The sequence below is a fragment of the Gopherus flavomarginatus genome, chromosome 19 (assembly GCF_025201925.1).
Source record: "Gopherus flavomarginatus isolate rGopFla2 chromosome 19, rGopFla2.mat.asm, whole genome shotgun sequence".
Taxonomy (NCBI): Eukaryota; Metazoa; Chordata; order Testudines; family Testudinidae; genus Gopherus; species Gopherus flavomarginatus.
This window is the reverse complement of record NC_066635.1, coordinates 22,136,185-22,157,707: the sequence shown is the minus strand read 5'-3', so window position 1 is coordinate 22,157,707 and position 21,523 is coordinate 22,136,185. Positions and strand designations below refer to the sequence as shown.

Sequence of the window (21,523 nt, the reverse complement as noted above, 5' to 3'; positions counted from 1 at the left end):
TCAGAGATGTGCATGCACCCTAGCTGTGGTATTTCCTCCCTGTCTGTAATTGTCAGTAGTGGGATGTGATATTCATAAGTACCTGTTAACATAGGTGCGTGCAAGCTCTGTCTGAGACTCTAGGGCTAGCCTGTCTCCATTCATCTCAGTATAATCTAGAAAATAGTTTCACATTTCACTCTTCAGAGGCTGACATGATCATTGCTGTTAACTCAGACTTTCCGATAAATTGACTAAAGGTCACTCGCTGATTGCCTCTGGTCATCACACAGCCTCTTCACTAATTGTGTGCTAGCGTCATTTTATTGTGTGGGATCTTTTGCTTTCTGGTCCAGATTCAATCACCCAGATGTTCAGAAATTCCTTTATCTTAACTTTATACAAAGGGTGTGCTTTATTCAAACAAACACACTGCCGTCATTGTTCGCAGCTGGGAACTACTGAACAGCAGTTCACCTGTTTCCTGCGTAGTCTACCATTAATCTACCAACCTCTGTGCTGATTTAATGTAATGTCATTCTTTGAGGGGAAAAGAAATCCATGCAAAAGTTGTTTCCTGGTCACTAGCCTTGCATTGATTAGGGTCATGCTGGAGGACAAAGAGCTAGTAAGGAAGTTAGACTCAATGAGCAAATCCTTTCATTTTTATCCTTTTGGAGTTCAGTGGAATGAAAAATCAGATTACCCAGAGTATCTGGAAGGTTTTGCTCTGGTGTTTGATATGTTTGGTGAGGGGAGGAGAGTAGTAATTCCAGGAACCCCATTTCCACCCCACTCCACTTTCCTGTCACTACCTGTAAAGGCCCCACAAGGCTGAGAAGGCTTCCTAACAGACCCCCATCCATACTGCTCTCTCCAGGCAGCCTGTCATCCAGTAGGAGGCACTAGAACAGTGTCCCAGAGGCCTGGGCGTTGCCTGTTCTCAGCAATCTTAGGGAGTGACAGACCCAAGTGTATTGTAAACACAAGTGTACCATATGGGACAGCCATTTGCCCTTTATTAAATCACATGGACTTCATCCAAACTGGCTGTTTAGTTCAACTTAATCTTTGAAGCGATCATAGGACTCTGGCTCGTGATCAGAGCAAATTCCATAGAAAACTCTGAAAAAAGAAGCACATACAATGCATTGGGTGCAGCTCTGTTAGAAGCTGAACATAAGAAAGCTGGTCAGGAAGTGAACAGGATGTCATAGAAGAAAGGTAGAGCTGGGCCACGTGTAGTAGGTGAAGCTTTTAAAGTTTCCATCAGGGACACAAAGGAGTCTCTCCAACATGGCTGCTCTTCTCAAATCTGCCTTAACTGTGAAGTTTGTTAAAATATAAAAGTTATCTTACAAAAACTAACCCCTCTGGCAGGGCCAGTGCTGCTGGCTTCATGCTCAAGGTTAGTGACGCACTGAGCTAGAGGTAAGATGGTCCAAGCCCTGAGGCAACAATAAACAAGGGACAACATCCAGCAGACAAAAGCAAGCAAGAGAAGGGAGACACACAAACAGTGTAGCATACAGTGCTTCCATTCTCATTTTTTCCCTAGAGATTTGTTTAATTTCTTTTGTTATGAAGATGCAGCTGTGTACAGGTGTACAGGTCGAGCTCGCTGGGCAAAGTCTAACCAAAACAAAGGAATTGCCTTTTGATTTAATTTCCTTATGTGGTTTGCTGTGGCCCACTGGTGGCTCTCAAATCCCCTGGATGCTACAGCCAGGTCTAAATACTGTGTGGTCCACCTCTCCATTGCTCTGCACCATTGCAGTGTGGGGGAAGAACAGGGGTAGTAGCTGCAAGGATGTAATTATTTCATGGAGAGGACAAATACAAGGGGGATAGGTAGGGTTTTCAGAAGCCCTTTGAGTTGGCCTGACTGCTCCTGCTAAGGTCAGTAAGCATAGTTAGGCCAACATTAGGTGCATTTGAACATCCCACCCTCTGGGTACATCTATGCTGCCAAACAGCACCTACGGCAGCGAGTCTCAGAGCCCAAGCCACCTGCCTTGGGCTCACACACATAGGAGTGTAGACATTCCCGCTCAGGCAGAAGCACAGGCTCTGAGACCAACCCCCCTCGCCAGGTTTCAGAACCTGGGGTCCATCCCAAGCAATAACATCTACACTGTTTTAGCCCCATAGCATGAGTGCAAGTCAGTTGACCCAGGCTCTGAGACTCTCTGCCATGGATGGTTGGTTTTTTTTGCAGTGTAGACATACCCTCCCTCTCCAATGCTCTCAGTCCAGCACTGAATACACTTGACAGAGCAGCAGCAAAACCCAGATTCACTGAAAATGTTATAAAAACTGGAACAAGCTTAATTCTGGGGCAAAATCTTCCTATTGCATGACCAAAGCCTTGCGTCATCGTGGCCGGCTGTTCATGCCCTCAGTCACTGAGGCTCCCAAGCTATGAACAATCCTTTGCATTCAATGCCTGTGATTTGGAATGCCTGTAAATGTCACTTCTTGGCCAGAAGCCTTGGGTTGAAATCAGGCTGCCTGACTGAACCCTTCCTACACCCCCACCCCTACAGCGATTTGATCCAGGAACCCTTTCCAACAGTGATTTATATCTTGATCCATCCCCGTGGTTGGCAGCACCAACAAGGAGCTGTCTGGGGCAAAGGACAGAGAAGGTGTGGGAAGGGGGTGTCTCCTGGGACAGGCTCCAGTCAGCTCCAGGGAATGTGCTAATTTTCACTCCATTACAGCCCTTTATCTCAGCCTTGTGACCTTGAGCTGAGAGACATTATCAGCTACAGTCAGAAAGCTAGAGTTAACCTTTTAAATGCGAAATGGCTCTGATCATCAGCCCTGAAGTTATATAAACAATCAGATATAACCCATTTTTATTGTTCAAAAGGTCACTGTGCTTCAGATTTGGCTGAGATTGACTTTTAAGGTATTAATAAGAATATGTTTACATGTATATTAAATAGAATGGTAATCTGGTCTAGTAGTTTAAGCAGAGTCCATGGTTATTTGTATTTATTTGTATTGTGGCAGTGCCAAGAATTTACATATGCTGGGTGCTGTTCAAACACTTAGCAAAAGACAGTTCCTGGGGCTGGGCGACTAGATACCCGGGGGATGATTTTGAGTTCTGGTCCCAGCTCTGCTACTGGCTTCTCTTTGTGGGTTTGGATGTGTTACTTAATGTCTGTGTCACACAGTGATCACTCTGTATTTGACCTCTCAGTCCTCATCCTCAAAGGAAACCTGCACAACACTTTCAAAAGACGAGCCTGGGAGCTTCAGTGCATCACTCTGCCAGACATTAAAAATCATGGATTGAACTGGATTTATGATGTATTACAGTGGTTCTGAACTTTTCCAGATTACTGTCCCCCTTTCAGGAGTCTGATTTGTCTTGCGTGTACCCCAAGTTTAAAAACTCCCTCATTTAAAAACTATTTGCTTACAGAATCAGACATAAAAATACAAAAGTGTCACAGAACACTGTTACTGAAAAATTGCTGACTTTCTCATCTTTACCCTATAATTATAAAATAAACTGATTGGAGTGTAAATATTGTACTTACATTTCAGTGTATAAAGCAGTGTAAACAAATCATTGTTTGAAATTTTAGTTTGTACTGATTTTGCTAGTGCTTTATATGTAGCCTGTCATAAAACTAGGCAACTATCTAGCTGAGTTGCTGTACTCTCTGGAAGACCTCTGCATACCCCTAGGAGTATGTGTACCCCTGGTTGAGAACAACTGGCTTATTACACAGTCTGTTACCCACTAACCCCCTCTTTTTGTCCTGTGACTGCAGAGGTGTTAATGGGAACTCAGCCTTGAATGGTCCCTTACAATATGTGCTGACTACTTGTGCTAAACAATTCCTTGGCTGGGAGTACCTTTCCCAGAGCTGAAGAAGAGCTCTGTCTGGCTCCAAAGCTTGTCTCTCTCGCCAAGAGAAAAGTTGGTCCACCTTATTTTCTGTGTCAGTTTCTCTGTCTGCAAAATGAGGCTAATACTAGTTTGCGGTGTTGTGAGGATTAATTAGTTACAAACTGCATGTGCATGAGTGTGTGTATCAGCTTTGGTCTCTTTGCTGCTGGCAGGTGATATGATGCAGGAAAAAATTCCTCTTAGTTGCAGGGCATGAATGACCCGCTTCATGGGGCCTTGATAAATGGAGAGAAGCATAGCTGCTTGCAAAATGTGCTCACTTTAATCAGTTCAGCATGCACAAGGTTAATTTCCCCATGCCTTCAGACTGGTTTGTTTTCAGAGATTCTGAACCATTGCCTCCAGCTGTTGATTTTCATTGAACTAGGGTGACCTTTTTCTGTCCAAACTAGTTAAAACCTGCTCCATTGCCCAGAGCCTCTTCAGAGAAGGCTCAGTAAAACCAAACACTGCTGCTGGGATACTAACATCCTTTTAAACATTGTCATTTCCAGTTGCCATGTTTCCTTCCTGACCTCTCGTGGGTTGGAGCTCATCTGGTGTTTTCACAGGACACTTTTTCTCTGTCTCCACTTTCCTAGGTCAGTTTTTAGAGAACTGCCATTACAAAGTCAGATGGATGAAGAAAGAACAAACTGCTGTGGGCAGCAAAAAATCCCACTGAGCCTAATGCACAACTTAAATATTAGTATACTAAGCATGGTGCATCCTCAAATGCACCCTTCAAGCTACTAAAACAATAGAAGACTTAGTTTTAGATCTTGTTCCGTGCATATGCTGCTTGGGATAATCTAATTAGCCTTTTAAGCCATGCTCTATTTTGATCCAAGCAACGTCTTGTGACTTGGTGGGGCCAGTAGTAGGACATCTACCTAGAACACATCACTGGACATCGGCAATACCAGGAGGGATGAGCTGGAGTGCCAATGAGAAGCGCAGTCGGGAAAGTAACTGAAATGCTTCCATGATGGATTGTATTTTCTAACAGATAACCTACTCTGCATTCTCAATTACTGAGGGACTATCTTCACTCATTGATGTATTTCCTTTCCACAACCAGCTCTGTATAACTTTTCATGATGATGTACCCGAAGATTTGGATGCTAATATCAAAACTGTGTTGTTAAATTTATTCACCTACATTTGGGTTCTTGCTGATTATGACTTTATCTTATGACTGTTAAAACAAACTTTGTATTTTTGGATACTCTACGCACTATACCCAGATGTACAGACACTCTTTTCTTAACCTGTGTATTATATCATTTAGCTTTAATACAAATTTTAAATCAGTGAGCTCATTTCTACATTAAAGATGAGACTCTAAAGTGTCTGATTTTATGCAGATTAGATTGAAGCCTTCAGGCTTCTGGCAACCCCCACAACCCGTTAAGTCTAGGCTTCACCCCTGTGATGAAACTTGAGTACCTCATGTACTAGGGGGAATTGGCAAAAATGTTCCACTGTTGCTAAGACCAGTGCAGCTCCAAGGAGGGTAGCAAGATTGAGAATGCTCATATAGAAAAGGCTACCCATGCTGCTGGTACTTCTAACTCCATATTATTTAAATCAGCGCTGAACAGGGCTAGACAGCACAGTAGTGCAAATGCTGGCAGCCCGTCTGTAGGGCTCCCCTTCTTGCCACTGCCCATGTTAGCAGCGGTGGGAAATTTTTGCCAAAAATCCCCTAGTGTAGACACAGTCTAAGAGCTTGACCTTGGAAATGCGCTGAGCTATGTCTGAGGAGACACTGTTCCATTGCTCTGATGCAGATGTTATCATCCCTGTTGTCCTGGGAACGAGCAAAGAGACAAGCGTACTGGGAAATGGGACTTCTACGCTCAGCAGCAAACAGCTGGGACCATTCTGAATCCAAACCATTGTGTCAGTGCAAAAAGGTTATGCATTCTCTTGGCTGCTAAGCTGCCTCAAGGCAATAATCAAACTGTTACCGGACAGGAAGAGAGAAAGAAGAGTTCCACAGATCCTCGTGGGTCTTCAGCAGCCTTAGGGAATATTATTGCTAATGATAAATTATTATATGTATTATTAAAGTAGTGAACACCAATAGTGTGCTTGACACCTGGCAGTGCATAGTGACTGGGGATCATATTCTCTCAGTTACATCACTGTAAATATGGAATAATTCTGTTGACTTTAGTGGAGTGACTTCTGGATTTACGGCAGTGTTATTGAGACCAGTGTTTGGCCCATGATCTCTGCCCCAAGGAGCTTGCAACCTAAAATGCACAGATGGAATAGTTAGACACAGTGCAGGTGCAAAGCACACTAAGATAATGGGATCAGAGCAGAATTTGATCCATTACTTTTAATATGTAATTCATCAGTAGATTTTATTGGAAAGGCTTTCTGGGTAAATTGTGTTTTAAGGAAGTATTTAAATAAAGAGAGGATGGATGTTTCCTTTCTGTGAAAAGGGTAAGAACTTTGATGGAATGGAGCAGAAAGCAGGAATCATTAAACAAATAGATGTTGATCAAAGAAAATAGGTGGTGGTGGTGAGAAATCTAATTTAAAAACAATAACAAGTTAAAATCTTAACAAAGTGGGAAAAATATTGACTGGACTGCTGTGCTTCCCTTCCAGCCCTACCAACATACATGTTACTTGTTAGACCTTGGAGAACTTTCAGTGCTAAGTTTTTGGATGGTTTTCTGTGGTTGATAAAATTATCTTGCTTCCAATCTCGGAGAAGCAAGATCTGTACTTCAGCATATTATGGATACTGCGGGGAGCCGTGAAGTGCCTGATCGTGTTTTTCATTTCCAGGGACCTTCCAGATGATCCAGCTGTTGAATGGGACACGCATCTCCTCTCTACCTTTGTGCTAGAGCACATAGAAACCAACTACATCAACCTGGTAATATGCAGCAAAGCGATTTTGCCCAAAACATTCCATGCCGTCACTACTCCAGATTGTTTGCTCCCTTTTTAAAAGGTTTATTTTTTGTAGAGTTTTGCTTAGAATTTTACTATTGGAGGCTCCTTGGGCCAGGTGGGTAGGGGAAAGGAGATGGTGTCTACCTTGTTTTGAATCAGGTTACATTACGATCTTTACCCATTGTTGTAATTCAGCCCTACAAGGCACCTTTATGTGGTCATTTTACTAATCTTCTCTAAGATGTCACCAGCCTTCACTGAAATTCATTGTCAAACTCAAAAACTCAGGGCAAAGCTCCTCTGAAACTGGTAAGTTTCACCATAAATGAGCACCAAGTTCATTAATTGTAGGAAGCCTGCAGTGCAGCCCAAAATTAGGCTTGCTTCTTGTGATTTCAAGTTTACGTGTGAGCATTTGTGCAGCTTTGTGTCTACTCCTCTGTAGATTCCAGAAACTCTCACAAAACTCTTTTATAGGTAAAACAAAATCAGACTAACCCTCTTCCAAATACTTTAACACCTACAAAAAGACCAGAACAAATAAAACAGCCTTATTAAATAAAATGGGAAAGGATGACACTGTAGATTAATGGATGGATCTTTCACCTCCAGAGACCTGGGCTCAATTCCTGACAGTTACACAAGTGAAATGAGCTTGGAGAGGTCTTACCCTAGTCCAGGGGTGAGCAAACTTTTTGGCCCAAGGGTCACACTGGGGTTTCAAAACGGTATGGAGGGCCGGGTAGGGAAGCCTGTGCCTCCCTAAACAGCCTGGCCCCTGCCCCCTGCCCCCATCCGCCCCCTCCCACTTCCCGCCCCCGACTGCCTCTCTCAGAGCCCCTGACCCATCCAACCCCCCCTGCTCCTTGTCCTCTAACTGCCCCTTCCCGGGACCCCCATCCCTAACCACCCTCACCCCCTATCCAATCCTCCCTGCTCCCAGTCCCCTGACTGCTCTGACCGCTATCCACACCCTCGCCCCTTGACGGGCCTCCCGAGACCCCACGCCTATCCAGCCTCCCCGTTCCCCATCCCCTGACCCCTATCCACACCCCAATCCCTGAGAGGCCCCCCAGGGCCCCCATGCTTATCCAACCCCCCCATCCCCTGACCACCCCCCAGAACCTCCACTCCATCCAACTGCCCCTTGCTCCCTGACTGCCCCCCGGGACCCCGGCCCCCTTACATAATGCTCAGTGCAGCATGTCTGGTAGCCGCGCTACCCGGCCGGGAGCCAGACACGCTGCCGCGCTGCTCGGCAGGAGTGCGCAGCGCTGCCACCCAGAGCACTGCCCATGAGGTGGCATGGCTCCGGGGGAAGGGGGACAGCTGGGGAGGAGTCGAGGACTAGCCTCCCCGTCCAGGAGCTCAAGACCGGGCAGGATGGTCCAGCTCGTGGGCCGTAGTTTGCCCACCTCTGCCCTAGTCACTAGTGGATGTTTGTTTACATCTTAAAACCACAATGTTTCACTAGTCTTCATCTATGAAAAACTCAGGATTGTCTGAGGGTCAGGGTTTGAGATATGTTGGCAGAGTTGTGTGTTGGGACTCAGGACTGGAATCCCAGGGGGATTGCTGGTCAGGACTCAAGTGCATTGCATGGTCTGTGTGGGAGCCCAGGACTGAAACAGTAGGATTTCTACAGAACAGGATTAAAGCACTATGTAGTGAGGAAACGTGCATGTTTCCTCACTACATAGTGCTTTACTCTAGATCTCTTCACTAAGCCTGGCTGTAGTCTGGCATGATAGTCCCTGTGTTGGGGTGGCTGCCCCACACAGTCAGGAGCAGAGTTAAGGCAGCCTTGGAGAGGCTGTGCAGCATCCAGCCAATCAGGAAAGGGTTTATTGAGAGAGGAGAGAAGGAGAAGGCTTGCTGGTGCAGCCCATATATAAAGGGCTTCTCAGCAGAGTAAGAGGCAGTCTCTCCCTGGAGGGAAAGGACTGTCATAGAATCATAGAATATCAGGGTTGGAAGGGACCTCAGGAGGTATCTAGTCCAACCCCTTGCTCCAAGCAGGACCAGTCCCCAACTAAATCATCCCAGCCAGGGCTTCGTCAATCCTGACCTTAAAAACCTCTAAGGAAGAAGATTCCACCACGTCCTTAGGTAACGTGTTCCAGTGCTTCACCACCCTCCCAGTGAAAAAGTTTTTTCTAATATCCAACCTAAACCTCCCTCACTGCAACTTGAGACCATTACTCCTTGTTCTATCATCTGGTACCACTGAGAACAGTCTAGATCCATCCTCTTTGGAACCCCCTTTCAGATATTTGACAGCAGCTATCAAATCCCCCCTCATTCTTCAATTCTGCAAACTAAACAATCCCAGTTCCCTCAGCCTCTCCTCATAAGTCACGTGCTCCAGTCCCCTAATCATTTTTGTTGCCCTCCGCAGGACTCTTTCGAATTTTTCCACATCCTCCTTGTAGTTTGGGGCCCAAAACTGGACACAGTATCCAGATGAGGCCTCACCAATGCCGAATAGAGGGGAATTATACTGTAGTGCTGGGCAGGGTAGCAGAGCAATAGGGGAGCTCTTGGCTGACCATGGCCAGACTGAGGCCCTGAAGCAAGGGCAGGGAAGGTGCTGGGGCTATGGGGGAAATGGCCCAGGGAAAGTAGGCTGGGGGAATAGGAAGAGAGGCAGTAAGTGGCGACCAGCTATAGGGTCCCTGGGCCAGGACCCAGAGTTGCAGGTGGGCCTGGGTTCCCCCCTTCCTTTATCCCTACTTGCCAATGAGGAGAGTGGCCTAAATCCAGACTGCAATTTGCGCCTGAAGCCAGGGGCTAGACTAGAGACTGCAGTTGGCGGCTAAGGGAAGTGGAAGAAGCTGAGGACCACCTGTCCCCCGAAAGGGGGGGAGACAGCAGGCTGGGGCTCAGACGGAAGGATGGGTCCCGAAGAGAACCCAGCAGTCTGGGAGTGACGTGGGTCCAGATGGTGGAGATGGTGGAGGAAGTGGAAGCAACAGCAAGTAGGACACCGCTAGTAAAAGGCACCCTGACGGTCCGAGAGCTAATTCCCAGCACAACCAGCAAGAGGTGCCGTGGCGGTGAGTTGGCACTGTTACAGTCCCTCATGTTTCTTTAGCACTAAACTCACAAAAAATTAAAAACAAACCCCACGGCAATATGCAAAACAACAAAGGAAAGCAGATACTGTGAATCAGAGTCACTCTGAGTCTTGTAACACAAGAACTGAAAGTTCTTTAACAAGAGACAGCTCATGCTTCCAATTCTGTATTGATTCTGAGGCTAATTATCCATGAAATTCAGTGCTGTGCACAGGGAAGTCAGATGCAGCTTTCCTACAGTCATTCAGTGTATTTTGGCCCTGTGAATAGTCAGGAGTTTTAATATGATCTGAAAGTTCTTATCACAAGAGGACTTGCACTGCATGTTTTTTACTCTCTTGGGCAGCAGGGTAGACCCTCTGAAGTCCCAGTAGAAATCCTGAATCCACTAAAACTTCTCCTGAATAATGAGGAAGGGTTGGAGCTCTGTCTCAGAGGAAATTAAATGCAAGCTTTGTGTGGTGCAGAGGGCATAGGAGGCTTAAGCCTTGCAGTTATATAGCGTGAGTTGAAAAATCACGTGCATTGTTTTCAAAGCATGAAACACGAACATCACAAGTGTCCTTCATGCTGTGCTGCTAGCATGGCATGTAGCCTTGTTAATGATGAAAGCAATGGATCCTGACTGTCTAGATCCATGGCTTTTGGGACCCACTGCATCCCTCTATCTGGACATGTTCAAACAGTTCACTGAACTGCTCTGAGCTTGGTCTGTGTAAATGGAGATGTGTTTCCCAGACAAATGAATCTTTGTCACTGCCACAGAGGGCCAGGAGTCAGTGGCATCAGATTTGCATATATATTTACATAATTTTAAGCCTCCAGAATAAATGCCCATGGCCCAGATAGTCGCTGGTTCTTGTAACTTCCCTAAATCAGGAGTAGGAATAGAGTTTCCCAACAATGAAAACAAGCGGTTGATTCGTTTCGTTGAGCACCTGCAACTTGGGTGTCTTCTACTTTGTAAAACTCCGCGGTGTGGGCTACAGGTAGCTCTTGTCTGCACTTTGGGGGGGCGTTGCTTTCCAGAGACTAGGGCCCTGGACTTGATGGGCAAAAAGCGTTGGGTGTTTCAGTCACATTGTCTTGGCTGACGTATCTTAGCATGACTGAAAAGCCTGGTTGAGTTACAGGCTAACATGGCTTCACACATGTTAAGCTAACTCAGTCAACTTAACATGACTAAAAAACACACACCTTTTTTGCCCATTAAGACAGGCATCAGACCTTAGCCCAGCTCTTCTCCATAATCATTGCATAGAGAACAATATCTCGTATTTACAGAACTCCTGTGTCATTTGGCCATGGGGAGACATGCTAGAGTTCCAGCATGTCTGAAAGGAGGGATTGTGGGAGAGAGAGTCACACTATATTCTGTGTATTTCTGTGCTATTACATAGTTACTCATTTCCCCCAATTGCCCTGGAAGTCAGTGAGTAACTCAATCTCTTTGAGAGCTACAGGGACATGTGTCATCCTAGCTCAGCGTTAAATAGTGGAGACACAGAAATTAAAGGTTAGTAAACTCAAAGCCAAAACTAATTTAGAAACTTTGGAAATGATTTCCTAACTGCTGGATTTCTAAGCAAAAGCCAGTACTGCAGGAGAATCAGCCAAAGCCAGTCTGTCTCGATCTGGATTAGGAAGTACCTAGTGTATGTACCGCACGTTACATGGTTTTGCTTGGGCCTCAGACAACCTCTAGATGATGCAATGTCTGCTAGTCAGAGTCTCAGGGAACAGTGTTATCGGAGGCTTGGTAAGGAGCTAGCATTCAGATTGTGTTGGGGCAGAGCTAGAGCTGGGGTTCAAAGGAACCAGAATCTTATGAGTTGCTCTTCATTTGGGACTGGTGGAAATGTCTCAACTTCAACTGCTCTAGAAAGATTCCCATAATCTTGGGCCACGTCCAAACCGGCCAAGCCCCTTCTGGTTTTGGAATTCAACCTGGAATACAAACTCTGGACGTTGGGTTCAGATCCGGGGTTTGGAATCAGAACCCCACCAGCTCCTGAAATTCAAGAGACTCAAATTTGATATTCTAGTGTAGAAAGTACTTTTTATCGCTTTGCAGGACACTGGGAACATAATGCAGCATGCACAGTTTGCTGTACAAGAATGCACCTCTTGCAAGAATCTATGCCATCCCTGCTTTCTCCCACCTTTCTTTGTGCTGTAGTTTTATCAGGTGTGTTTGAGGCAGGCGAGAGAATGAAAGGTCCTGTGGGCTTTCCTAAAGAGCTGGCACTCACTCAGACATCTGCAGCTCCAGTGCAGCCAGCGCTGCGACGCAGACTGTGGTTTGATTTTTGCCCAATAGCCCATTATATTAAATTATAGCTTCTCTTGTTTAACAGGATGTGGGAGGGGGCCAAAGTGCTCTCCAAATCCAGCTGGATGTCTTCCAAAAACTTGCCCCACAAAGGGCCAAAGAGGTGACAGCCTGGAGTGTAATTTCTAATGACCTTTCCAGGCCCGTAAAAATTATATGTGGAGGAAATGGGGCTATAAAAGCAGGTTGCTCCTACAGTGTTTTCTTGCATGACCCACTTCCTAGAAAAGAACAGAGAATCTGCTCCACAGAAAGGAAACATCTATTCCGTCGGTCTCCTTGAGGAAAGGTGAGCTGCATTTTAAAATATTAGACGGTGCCAGCAACAGTCAGGAGACCCACAACTTCTAATGTTTTTCTTCTCCAGTGTGCATGATTTGCAGAGGAAGCTCAGACTCTTGAGCTCTTAGCTCTTCTGCTGGTAATTGAGCAGATTTCCTCTGTGCTCCCCACCCCCTCTGGAAGGGATTTCTCATTCCTTGTTTATGTTGGCTGCATTGCTGGCTTCCACCAGTGAAAGTTCCATCTCCTAGATACCAAAGTCATCCAGAAAAAGAAAACACATCAGTACCAACAGCAACGGCTCCCTTTTCAGAGCAGACGTAGAGAAGGAAACCCCCAAAGATTCCACTGAACAAATTTCCATGTCAAGAATATTTCCTATCCCAGCCTCCTGATCGCAGAAATAGTCAAGCCTGTGTTCCAGCCCAGGCAGAATCAAGATGTGCAGGTTGTCCTGTCCTATCCTGATTGCTTGCTTGCTTTCGTCATCAACAGGTTTGGGTTATGTTTTTAAACCAAACACGTAACTGGTGCATTGTATGGAATGAGCAAAAGTTCCTCTTTGAAAGTTATCTCCAGCATGTGAGAGACAAACTGGAAAGTCAGATTATAAAATAAATTCCCAGGGGCCAGGAGAATGCATTTAAATGTGATTGCTGCATGCTTCCAGAATGCTAGCAGTAATTAATACAGCAGCCAGACTATATGAAATCAGTGGCCTGTGTGATAGACCCTAAACACTACATACTAGACATGTCAGTCACAGCTGCATGTCAGCAGTGAATGAAGTGATACCTGTGAATACAGGGCTAACATTTCAAAGGTAATCACCTAAATTATGCAGGTAAAATGTACACCCATATGTGTTTCTCCTACAAGACAGGTCACTGGATGAGTACAGTGCATAATTGCACACACATCTGCATGCTTGTAGGCACAGTAGATTCACATGCAAATACCATGGCATGAGTTAAGCAACATCATTTGAAAATCAGCCCCATTCAGATACTATCCCAATTTAAGCTATTTGTTACTGTAATTATGTATGATAGACAGAGATTCTTATCTCGCCCCCATCCCCCCAGGATCTGAGCCCCTTCCAGTAGCTATGTGTACACTCACAGCTTTTAACGACCTTAGGCCATTCCATAGCCTAAGTGAGGTGACTAACGGTTGGCATGGGTGGTTTATTCTCTCAACCTCTCCACAGAGGAAGATGCGTGGTGCAGTGAAGTGTGGTTTGATTTGGTAGGTTTTTTTAAAGTACAAGCTGCTGTGTGTGTCTGTCAATATGTCCTGTCCTAGGGCCACGTTCTCCCACTCTTACTAATGTGGGGTAGCACCTTGCTACTCCGATTAAAATCATTGGGACTAATTGTGACATAAGAAATGTACGACTCAGTGTGAAGGTGAATTGAGACTGTTAGTTCTTTGGGGCAAGGACAGGGTCTTATCTCTGGTGTATAGAGCTCCATGTGAATTCATTGCACTGCCTGATGTTTTACAGTAACTCTGCCAGCTCCCTGCCTTAGGGCCTGATCATGTGACATAACGTAGGCGCTGAAATCTGAGAGGATCAGGCAAGCTCAGTACCTCACAGAACCATGCCTTCAGTGGGAATAGCCTCGCAAACAGATACCAAAGTACAGAAAAAGGGGCAGCACTCTGTTGTGCAAATTGACTCGGTGTGAAAGAGATATCAAGGAAACAACTCTTAATGTCTGGTAAAAACCAGTGGGGCTCCCACCAAACATAGTTTAAAGAGTCAAATAATGATCCAGTTAATTCTTCTGCTGGGTAGCCAAACTCACTGCACCAAATTACAGCTGCTGAGCAAAATGAAAAGTATAACTGGGGACTCTCAGAGGGTGGAGAGTATTTACAAAAGGCTTGTTCACTGCCTGTGTTTTCTGGATCTGTCTTAGGGTCTGTCTTCACTACCAACGGTAAAGTGCTGCCGCGGCAGCGCTTTAATGTGGCCGTGTTGTTGCAGCACCAGCACTGGAAAAGTAGCTCACGAGGGGAGTAGCTTGCGGCATCACGAGGGGAGTAGCTACCAGCGCTGGGAGCCTCCCAACGCCGGTGCACTGTCTACACTGCCACTTTACAGCGCTGAAACTTGCACTGCTCAGGGGGGTGTTTTTTCACATCTCTGAGCGAGAAAGTGTAGTCTGTCTTCGACTGTTGTTCACAAAGCACCTTCTGTGTTTGAAAGGGATGCCTTTGCTGCTCTTCCTGTTGGGTGGGTGGAGCAGCGGGTTGCAAAGCAGGTGGGGAGACTGTTTGATCTTCCCTCAACCTTTTACCCAGTGCTTTGGGCGTTGCCTGTGAAACTGATTTGGAGAAAGGAACAGTTGTGAGTAAGCAAGGCAGTGGCATTTCCTCCCAGTACTGAAGGGACAGAACAGGCTGGGCAAGGAAGGAGACACTAGGGAGGTGTTGATTTTTTTGCAGCCCACAGCCCACACTACCTTTGAATAATGAAATAAAACCTTTCCCGGTGCAGACAAATAATAATCTATTGTTCCAGCCTGACCAAGAGCCTGCCTTAGTCAAACCCAGGACACTGTTAGCTGGTTGGTTAAAATAATGTATTCCAGTAACAGGCTGTTCTTCTTCGAGTGATTGCTCACATCCATTCCAGTTAGGTGTGCGCGCCGCGCGTGCACGTTCGTCGGAAACTTTTTTACCCTAGCAACTCCAGTGGGCCGGCAGGTCGCCCCCTGGAGTGGCGCCGCCATGGCGCCCAATATATATCCCTGCCGGCCCACCCGCTCCTCAGTTCCTTCTTACCGCCGTGTCGGTCGTTGGAACTGTGGAGCGCGGCATAGCTGTCCTCCACGTCCCTAGCTCTCCTTGTTCTCTATCGTTATCTCTATTGTAGTTGTTAATTAGATTGTTAAGTGTAGATAGTGGTAGTTAAGTGATAAGTAGTTTGTAAATAGTTCTTCGCAGGGGGCTTAGCCCTTCCCGGCACCCGGCACCGGGCTCATGCCTGGTTCGCCGGGCTTCAAGCAGTGTGCGGCCTGCAAGAAGCCCATGCCTACCAGCGATCCCCACGACGCGTGCCTGAAGTGCCTGGGGGAATCGCACAGATCCGACAAGTGCCGCATCTGCAAGGCTTTTAAGCCAAGGACTAAGAAGGAGAGGGATCAAAGGCTCCGGACTCTCCTTATGGAGGCAGCACTTGACCCGGCGGCTTCGCAGGCCGGGATGTCGGCGCCGGCACTGGATCGCACCGGCACCGAGAAGACTCCCCGGCACCGACCTTCTCCGGCACCGGGGACAGAGCCTAGGCCGTCGAAGTCCATTACTCCGGCCAGGCAGACCCGAGTGGAGCGCCCGGCCTCAACATCGGCCGCGGCGCCGCCGGCACCGTCGACTCCGGGCCCGGCGGGTCCGTCGAGTCCGGTGCCGCCAAGCTCCCCCATGACATCTGGGGTCGAGATAGTGGTGCCATCCACACCAGAGACCTTCGCCTCGGCACGGGACCTCATAGCCATGACCGAGCCCACTCAGCTACCACCCCCGGTACCTCCGGTGCGGGTCGTGTCCAGAGGCAAGCCTATGATGTCGGCACCGTCTCGGGACTCACGTTCTCGATCCAGGTCCCGACGTCACGGTCGCTCCAGATCCCGCCGCCGCTCGCAGTCCCGGCACCGCTCCCCTCAGCGGTACCGGTCGCACTCGCGGCGCCGGTCGACATCGAGACGATCGCGGTCAGACTCCAGCCGCCGTTACCGGCACCGCGATTCCAGGAGCCGATCCAGACATTCGCCGCACCGGTCGACCTCCCGGCGCCGAGCTGGTGGCAGGTCCCGGTCCCGGTCGACCTCCCGGCACCGAACCGGTGGCAGGTCCCGATCCCGGCATGACAGAACCCGGTCCCGGTCCCGGCACCGATACGACTCCCGGCACCGGTCCCCGGCACCGAGATGATCGCCCGTGCCGGCCCGCGCGGACCCTTACCATCCAGGGTCCGCCCCGCCATGGCCCTCTAGACAGCCGTCCGTGTCTTCATTAACGGACAGTGGGTACGCGCTGGGCACCGACCGGCAGGCGGCGCTGTTCAGTGAGCCTCCACAGCAGGACCAAGGCCCGCAGCAATGGGGTTTCTGGACACCCTGGGCATATCATCAGGCCCAGGGCCCCCAACAGCTCCCTGCTAGGCCGGCGACTGCGGAGCGCAGGGCACCTGAAGCCTCGTTGTCTCGCCCCCCTCCCTCCCCGGATGGGGAGGAAGGGTCCAAGCATCAAGACTCCGCTTTGGCTCCTGAGGCAGAGGCGAGGGCCGAGGGAGACCCCCCTTTAGACACTCTCTTGCCGGGGGTCTCCTCATCCTCCTCCCCTGATGAAGCGGTGGCTGGGACCTCCTCCAACAGCCCCCCCCCGCTGGACCTCAGGGCGCACCAGGACCTCCTCAGGCGAGTAGCCCAAAATCTGAGTCTGCAAGCCGAGGAGGTCTCGGAGGTAGAGGACCCTATTGTGACCATCCTCTCGGCAGACGCTCCCACCAGGGTCGCCCTGCCGTTCATACGAACCATCCAGGCCAACGCCAACACCATCTGGCAGTCTCCGGCCTCCATTCCTCCCACTGCGAAGGGCGTCGAGAGGAAGTACATGGCTCCTTCCAAGGGCTACGAGTACCTCCACGTACACCCGACTCCGTGTTCCCTGGTGGTCCAATCCGTCAACGATAAAGAGCGTCACGGTCAGGAGGCTCCAGCCCCCAAATCCAGGGAGGCCAGGCGGATGGATCTCCTCGGCCGTAAGGTGTACTCGGCTGGGGCGCTGCAGCTCAGGGTCTCCAACCAGCAGGCCCTGTTAAGCAGATACGCCTTCAACTCCTGGGTGGCAGCAGATAAATTCAAGGAGCTGCTGCCACAAGATGCTCGTCAGGAGTTTACGGCCATCTTAGAGGAAGGCAAGAAGGTCGCACGCACGTCCTTGCAAGCCTCTTTGGACGCTGCGGATTCGGCTGCCCGTACCCTCGCGTCGGGTGTAACAATGCGTCGCCTCTCCTGGCTACAGGTTTCCGGCCTTCCGCCGGAGCTCCAGCACACTATACAGGACCTTCCTTTCGAAGGCCAAGGATTATTCTCGGACAAGACAGACCCCAGACTCAAGAGTCTGAAAGACAACCGAGTCATCATGCGGTCACTTGGGATGCACACACCAGTGACGCAACGCAGACCCTTCCGGCCGCAGCAACAACAACAACAGCGCAGGCCGTATTCCCAGTTCCGCCAGCGGCAGGACCTTAACAGGCGCCGCGGCAGGAACGGAAGGCGCAGGCACTCGGGGAACCAAGGGGGGCAAAACCAAGGCTCCTCTAAGCCCCCGCCTGGACCCAAGCCTTCATTTTGAAGGTGCGCCCGAGGGCGCAGTAACAGTTTCCCCAATGGATCCTTTCCCCCCGTTTTCCAACCGCCTTTCGTTTTTCCTCCCAGCGTGGTCCCTAATAACATCAGACCGCTGGGTCTTACGCACGGTGCAGTCGGGATACCGCCTGCAGTTTGTTTCATTTCCTCCTCCCCGCCCCCCTTCCTCGTCCCTCTTCAGGGACCCCTCTCACGAGCAATTCCTTCGGCAGGAGGTGCAGACGCTCCTCGGCAAAGGAGCTATACAGGCGGTGCCGGAGAACGAGAAAGGCAAGGGGTTTTATTCCCGCTACTTTCTGATCCCCAAGGCCAAGGGAGGCCTCAGGCCTATCCTCGACCTGCGAGAGCTCAACAAGTACCTGGTGAAGTTGAAGTTCCGCATGGTTTCCTTGGGGACCATTATCCCATCCCTGGATCCGGGAGACTGGTACGCCGCCCTCGACATGCAGGACGCGTATTTTCACATTGCTATCTGGCCACCCCACAGACGTTTCCTTCGCTTCGTTGTGGGGTCTCTGCATTACCAATTTGCAGTCCTCCCATTTGGCTTGTCCACGGCCCCGAGAGTGTTTACGAAATGCATGGCAGTTGTTGTGGCGCAGCTTCGGCGCAGTCGTATCCACGTGTTCCCGTATCTGGACGATTGGTTAATTCGGGGCACGTCGGAACAACAAGTCTGCAGCCATGTCCGTGTGATCACCGACATGTTCGCCACTCTGGGCCTCTTGGTGAACACAGACAAGTCCACCCTGGCCCCCACACAAAGGGTGGAATTCATCGGGGCCGTCCTGGACGCCACTGTGGGCAGGGCCTTGCTGCCATTGCAGCGGTTCCAGGCCTTGTCGGCAATCGTGCAACGACTACAGACAGCCCCCTTGACGTCAGTGAGGACGTGTCTAACCCGGTTAGGCCACATGGCGGCCTGTACTTTCGTGACCAATTACGCTCGGCTCCGCATGAGGCCACTCCAGTTGTGGCTCATCAGTCATTACAGACCGACAAGACAGCCACTAGATATGTTAATCACGATCCCCCAGAGGGTCTTAGATTCTCTCGGCTGGTGGCTGGACCAGTCAGTGTTGTGTGCGGGTCTCCCCTTCCACCCATCTCAGCCCTCGGTGTCCCTAACAACAGATGCCTCAGATCTCGGCTGGGGGGCCCACGCAGGGACCCTGAGGACGCAGGGCCTGTGGTCCCAGGAGGAGGTGGGGCTACACATCAACATGCGGGAGTTGAGAGCGGTCCGTCTTGCTTGTCAAACGTTCTGTCATCAGCTCCAGGGTCGTTGTGTCGCGGTGTTCACCGACAACACGATGACCATGTATTATATCAACAAGCAGGGCGGCACCAGATCCTCCTCCCTGTGCCACGAGGCGATACGACTCTGGGACTTTTGTGTAGCCCACTCCATTCACCTCATGGCTTCCTTCCTCCCCGGAGTACGGAACACGCTGGCGGATCGATTGAGCAGATCCTTCCTGTCACACGAGTGGTCCCTTCGTCCAGACGTCGCCCTCTCCATCTTCCGGAGGTAGGGTTATCCCCGGGTGGACCTCTTCGCGTCCAAGGGGAACAGGAAGTGCCAAGCGTTCTGCTCCTTTCAGGGCAGGGAGCCCGGGTCGATAGCGGATGCCTTCCTCATCCAGTGGTCGACCCACCTGTACTATGCGTTTCCCCCATTCCCGTTGGTCCACAGGGTCCTTCTGAAGGTGCGCAGGGACAGGGCTCACGTGATCATGGTAGCCCCGGCATGGCCCAGACAGCACTGGTACCCCATGCTGCTGGACCTGACCATAGCCGACCCAGTTCCCCTGCCCCTTCATCCGGACCTGATTACCCAGGAGCATGGGACCCTCTGTCACCCGGACCTGCAGTCGCTGCACCTAGCGGCGTGGCTCCTGCGTGGCTGACTGGCTCTGAGCTGCGCTGTTCCACGCCGGTGAGGGAGGTGCTCTTGGGCAGCAGGAAGCCGTCCACAAGAGCGACATATTTGGCCAAATGGAAGCGCTTCTCCTATTGGTGCGTGGAGAGAAATCTCCGCCCTATGGAAGTTTCAGTAGCCGACATCTTAGACTACATTTGGTCCCTCAAAGGGCAAGGTCTGGCCATATCGTCGTTACGAGTCCACCTAGCAGCTATCTCCACCTTTCACCCGGGTGCGGATGGTCGCTCTGTTTTTTCCCACCCGACGGTGTCTAGATTCCTTAAGGGGCTGGAACGTTTATACCCTAACGTCCGTCCCCCTGCTCCAACCTGGGATCTTAACCTGGTGTTGTCCCGGCTCATGGGGCCCCCCTTTGAGCCGTTAGCTACTTGCTCCCTGCTTTACCTCTCTTGGAAGACGGCCTTTCTAGTAGCTATCACCTCAGCTAGACGGGTGTCGGAACTCCGGGCTCTTGTGGTAGACCCCCCATATACGGTCTTCCACAAGGACAAGGTGCAGCTGAGACCACACCCTGCTTTTCTCCCCAAGGTGGTCTCAGCCTTCCACGTCAACCAAGAGATATTCCTCCCGGTTTTTTTCCCGAAACCTCACTCCTCAGGCAGGGAGCAGCAGCTCCACTCGCTTGATGTCCGTAGGGCTCTCGCGTTTTACGTGGAGAGGACTAAGCCCTTCCGCAAATCCCCCCAGCTTTTCGTGGCGGTAGCGGACCGCATGAAAGGGCTTCCTATCTCCTCCCAGAGGTTATCCTCATGGGTAACGTCCTGTATCAGGACCTGCTATGACTTGGCCCACGTCCCTACGGGCCGTGTGACTGCGCATTCTACCAGGGCACAGGCGTCGTCGCTGGCTTTCCTTGCCCGTGTGCCCATCCAGGAAATCTGTCGGGCAGCGACCTGGTCATCGGTCCACACCTTTGCTTCCCACTACGCCCTGGTCCAGCAGTCTAGAGAGGATGCGGCCTTCGGATCTGCTGTGCTCCATGCCGCGACTTCTCGCTCCGACCCCACCGCCTAGGTATGGCTTGGGATTCACCTAACTGGAATGGATGTGAGCAATCACTCGAAGAAGAAAAGACGGTTACTCACCTTTGTAACTGTTGTTCTTCGAGATGTGTTGCTCACATCCATTCCACACCCGCCCTCCTTCCCCACTGTCGGAGTCGCCGGCAAGAAGGAACCGAGGAGCGGGTGGGCCGGCAGGGATATATATTGGGCGCCATGGCGGCGCCACTCCAGGGGGCGACCTGCCGGCCCACTGGAGTTGCTAGGGTAAAAAAGTTTCCGACGAACGTGCACGCGCGGCGCGCACACCTAACTGGAATGGATGTGAGCAACACATCTCGAAGAACAACAGTTACAAAGGTGAGTAACCGTCTTTTTTTTCACAGTGTGATCCTGAAGTGCATTCCCATTACAGGCAAAAAAGTGATTTATGGAGCCTGCTATTCCTGCCTGCATTATAATGTCATGATCTAGGGCCTAGCAAAGCGCAGTCTTGCCCTGTAGTTCACATGCCTCCCAGTAATCTGTCATCTCCAGGAGAAAGTGGCTTTTATAGTAGATTCTCCTGGATCCAGTAACCAGGAGTTTATAAGAGAGAATTTCTTCAGAGTAACTGTAAGGTCTGATTATTATTAGTAACATGCGTATCCTGATTCTCAGGAAGTGACGCTTCTCATCTTTCTGTCGAGGCTTT

The 21,523-nt window shown here is 49.8% G+C and overlaps 1 protein-coding gene across 9 annotated transcripts in view; it reads left to right on the top strand.

Annotated features, from left to right (window-relative positions):
• The window catches only part of PIGL (phosphatidylinositol glycan anchor biosynthesis class L), an 88,747-nt gene that overhangs the window by 46,554 nt on the left and 20,670 nt on the right, over positions 1 to 21,523 (top strand). For all 9 annotated transcript variants that reach the window (XR_007770350.1, XM_050929032.1, XM_050929031.1 and 6 more), the window contains exon 3: positions 6,701 to 6,791. Coding sequence is in view for 8 of the 9 variants with exons in the window: in XM_050929032.1 (XP_050784989.1) it covers positions 6,701 to 6,791 (91 nt within the window). In the remaining variant the exon portion in view is untranslated. The remainder of the gene's footprint in view (positions 1 to 6,700; positions 6,792 to 21,523) is intronic.